Here is a 4,118-nt window from a genome sequence, read left to right as displayed (position 1 = left end):
GTTGGGAGGTGATTGACGTGGTGCGCACCATGTCGACGGAGCAGGCGCGTTCAGGAGAGACACCGATGAGTAAATTCGCCCGCGGGTCACGGTTCTCCGTCGCCGAACATCAGGAGCGATACAAAGAGGAATGTCAGCGCATATTCGACCTGCAGAACAAGTGAGAGACAGACAGACAGACAGATGGATGGATGCATTGGTTGATAGACCGTTAGACAGAATAAAATATGTGTAGAGAATTACAGTGATGTCATCACTGGCTTTCCTTTCTGTCTCTCTCTCTCTCTCTCTCTCTCTCTCTCTCTCTCTCTCTCTCTCTCTCTCTCTCTGTCCTGTCTGTCTCTCTCTCTCTCTCTCATGCTCTCTCTGTCCTGTCTGTCTCTCTCTCTCTCTCTGTCCTGTCTGTCTCTCTCAGGGTGTTGGAGAGTACGGAGGTGTTGTCCACAGACACTGACAGCAGTTCTGCAGAGGACAGTGATTTTGAGGAGATGGGGAAGAACATTGAGAACATGCTGCAGAATAAGAAGACGAGTTCTCAGCTGAGCCGTGAGCGAGAGGAGGAGGAGAGGAAGGAGCTGCAGCGCATGCTGATGGGGGACGAGGGGATGGAGCGAGACAAGGGCAGGAAGGACCGACGCAAAGGCCTCTGTACGAACACTCATCTAAACTTTATTACTGCTGATCAGTACAATAACTATAAATAACACCCCACTCAAACGGGGTCCAAACACTGTTTATAGTGAATCTCCTACTCTACACTTAAAGCGCCCCCTGCTGGTGTGTAGTCTCACCGCACTCATACATACACACCCAGCTTTATAATAATATACAAACTCCACTAATATCTATAACTATGTCTACTAGTTAATTGTAGTATGTTGCGCTGAATGTCATTTTGTGTGTGTGTGTGTGTGTGTGTGTGTGTGTAGCGAGCGCTCAGTCCACCGGCTCTCATAAAGACGATGACGCGTCCTCGGTGACGAGTCTGAACTCCTCGGCGACGGGGCGGCGGCTGAAGATCTACCGCACCTTCCGTGACGAGGACGGTAAAGAATACGTGCGCTGTGAGACGGTCCGCAAACCGTCTGTCATCGACGCGTACACGCGCATCCGCTCCACCAAGGACGACGACTTCATGTGAGTGTGTTAATGTCTCTCTCTCACACACACACACACACACACAGGGACACAGTTATAATAATAGCAAGATTACATTCACTAATTTAGTACAAAGTTAAGAATCAGGAAATTGTCTGGCTGGAGAAATTTGGATAGACCGACAGACGGCGAGAAGAATAAGGATGTAGATGGACACACACGAGCAGATAGCAGTTAGAAACACAGACAGACAAATACAGATGTTACAGATGGTAGAAAGATAATTAGATGTACAGACAGACAGGTAGTGAGACAGACAAGTAGATAAACAGATAGGCAGTGAGACAGACAGGCAGGTAAAGAGGCAGACAGATGAGTAGACAGACAGTCTGATAGGGAGACAAAAAGACAGGTAGATAGATAGAAAATAGTGCAAATAGACAAACAGGTAGGCAGATGGAAACAAAGACAGATAGACATGCAGAGAGACGGATAGTTACCCAGAGAAGAAGCAATGGACAGGCGGCCAGAGCGACGGACAGGCGGACATAGGTGTGTCCAGATGTTGATGAATAACGCAGATCAGACGGAAACTGTGTAACCCGTGTGTGTGTGTGTGTGTGTGTGTGTGTGTGTGTGTGTGTAGTCGTAAGTTTGCCCTGTTTGATGAGCAGCACAGGGAGGAGATGCGTAAAGAGCGCAGACGCATTCAGGAGCAGCTCCGCAGATTAAAACGCAATCAGGAGAAGGACAAGTTCAGAGGACCTCCTGAGAAACGACCCAAAAAGGCCAAGGAGAGACCTGACCTCAAGGTAACACACACACACACACTCATATACACACATACATGCACACATACACACACACACACACACATATATATAATATATATATATATATACACACACACACACACACACACACAAGTACACATATAATATGGATACGCACACGTGCACAGTTTGGTATCGGACAGAGTGCATCATTTTTCTTTAATTTTTCTAGTAAACAACAAATCTGCTTAACCACACCCACTCAACAACCTTCCACACAACATGGCATTAATCTCTCTCTCCCTCTCTTCCCTCTCCCTCTCTCCAGCTGAAATGTGGTGCGTGCGGTGCGATTGGTCACATGAGGACCAATAAGTTTTGCCCGTTGTACTATCAGACGAATGCCCCGCCCAGTAATCCTGTTGCCATGACCGAGGAACAGGAGGAGGAGCTTGAGAAGACGGTCATTCACAACGATAACGAAGAGCTAATTAAAGTGGAGGGAACTAAGATTGTCCTGGGCAAACAGCTCATCGAGAGGTAACACACACGCACGCACACACACACGTGTACCAGTGTAACGTTAACAGTATGTGTGTAATAAGCGTGTAATGTGTGTTTTAGTGCGGATGAGGTGAGGAGGAAGTCTCTGGTGTTGAAGTTCCCTAAACAGCAGCTTCCTCCCAAAAAGAAGCGACGCGTCGGCAGCACAGTCCACTGTGACTACCTCAACGTGAGTGGGGGAGGGTGAGGGTGTGTGAGGGTGAGGAGGGTGAGTGAGGGTGAGGAGGGTGAGTGAGGGTGAGGGTGAGAGTGAGGAGGGTGAGTGAGGGTGAGTGAGGGTGAGTGAGGGTGAGGAGGGTGAGGAGGGTGAGAGTGAGGAGGGTGAGGGTGAGGAGGGTGTGAGGGTGAAGAGTGAGGGTGAGGAGGGTGAGAGTGAGGAGGGTGAGGGTGAGGAGGGTGAGGAGGGTGAGTGAGGGTGAGGAGGGTGAGAGTGAGGAGGGTATGAGAGTGAGGAGGGTGAGGAGGGTGTGAGGGTGAAGAGTGAGGGTGAGGAGGGTATGAGAGTGAGGAGGGTGAGGGTGAAGAGGGTGTGAGGGTGAAGAGTGAGGGTGAGGAAGGTGAGTGTGAGAGTGATACGCTCACATCTGGCCAGCTGCTTTAATAGTAACGTGTCTTTTCTGTCTCTGTAGCGTCCTCACAAGTCGATCCACCGCAGGAGGACGGACCCGATGGTCACTCTGTCCTCCATCCTGGAGAGCATCATCAACGACATGAGAGACCACCCCAATGTACACACACACACACACTTGTCCATAATCAATAGGCAATGAATGGTTGTCATGGTAACCGGGTTATTAAGTGTGTGCACTACAGGGTTCTGGTTATTTTTGGGGCACCATGTGGTTTGGGACACAACCTGTGTGTGTGTGTGTGTGTGTGTGTGTGTGTGTGTGTGTGTGTGTGCGCGTGCGCAGACGTACCCGTTCCACACACCGGTGAACAGTAAGCTGGTGAAGGATTATTATAAGATCATCACTCGGCCGATGGACCTGCAGACACTGCGTGAGAACGTGAGGAAGCGTCTGTACCCATCCCGAGAGGAGTTCAGAGAGAGCGTGGAGCTCATCGTCAAAAACAGTGCCACGTACAACGGTACACACACACACACACACGCACATGCGCACACACACACTGGCCTTGAAATTATATGAAACTTTCCTGTAAGATTTAGTGGACATCATTGCTGCAGATTCTGAATTGGGCTCAAGAAGTAAAAAGGAAAGGCTAGCGATGATGTCACACCACTTAAGCCCCGCCCCTGTCAATCTGTTGACGCCTGTTATTGTCACTGAGCAAAATCAGGATGTGCATCATATGACTGGACAGTAACTATCCCTTTTGTGTGTGTGTGTGTGTGTGTGTGTGTGTGTGTGTGTGTGTGTGTGTGTGTGTGTGTGTGTATCAGGAGCGAAACATCCTCTGACGCAGGTGGCTCAGTCCATGCTGGACCTCTGTGATGAGAAACTGAAAGAGGTAAAAAAACAAAACGAAACATTCTGCTGTGTGTGAGTGTTACACACCGCTAGTTTCTATTTATTTATCCTGTCTGCTGTGTTAATCGTGTGTGTGTGTAGAAGGAGGAGCGTCTGGTACGCCTGGAGAAGGCGATTAACCCGCTGTTGGATGATGATGATCAGGTCGCCTTCTCCTTCATCCTCGACAACATCGTCACTCAGAAGATGA

At 49.2% G+C, this 4,118-nt stretch overlaps 1 protein-coding gene across 1 annotated transcript in view; it reads left to right on the top strand.

Annotated features, from left to right (window-relative positions):
* The first annotated feature begins 6 nt into the window (after window positions 1-6).
* The window catches only part of LOC128632696 (transcription initiation factor TFIID subunit 1), a 9,744-nt gene continuing 5,632 nt past the window's right edge, over window positions 7-4,118 (top strand). The window contains exons 1-10 of the mRNA XM_053679418.1: window positions 7-160; window positions 416-648; window positions 930-1,137; window positions 1,745-1,910; window positions 2,200-2,411; window positions 2,496-2,604; window positions 3,065-3,163; window positions 3,350-3,527; window positions 3,841-3,908; window positions 4,010-4,118. The exon at window positions 4,010-4,118 is cut by the window's right edge and continues 14 nt beyond it. Coding sequence (XP_053535393.1) covers window positions 30-160; window positions 416-648; window positions 930-1,137; window positions 1,745-1,910; window positions 2,200-2,411; window positions 2,496-2,604; window positions 3,065-3,163; window positions 3,350-3,527; window positions 3,841-3,908; window positions 4,010-4,118 — 1,513 coding nt within the window. The 5' untranslated portion in view covers window positions 7-29. The remainder of the gene's footprint in view (window positions 161-415; window positions 649-929; window positions 1,138-1,744; window positions 1,911-2,199; window positions 2,412-2,495; window positions 2,605-3,064; window positions 3,164-3,349; window positions 3,528-3,840; window positions 3,909-4,009) is intronic.

Source organism: Ictalurus punctatus, unplaced genomic scaffold (assembly GCF_001660625.3).
Source record: "Ictalurus punctatus breed USDA103 unplaced genomic scaffold, Coco_2.0 tig00163742, whole genome shotgun sequence".
NCBI lineage: Eukaryota > Metazoa > Chordata > Actinopteri > Siluriformes > Ictaluridae > Ictalurus > Ictalurus punctatus.
Note: the sequence above shows the minus strand (reverse complement) of the source record. Positions and strands in the feature narration are given on the sequence as shown.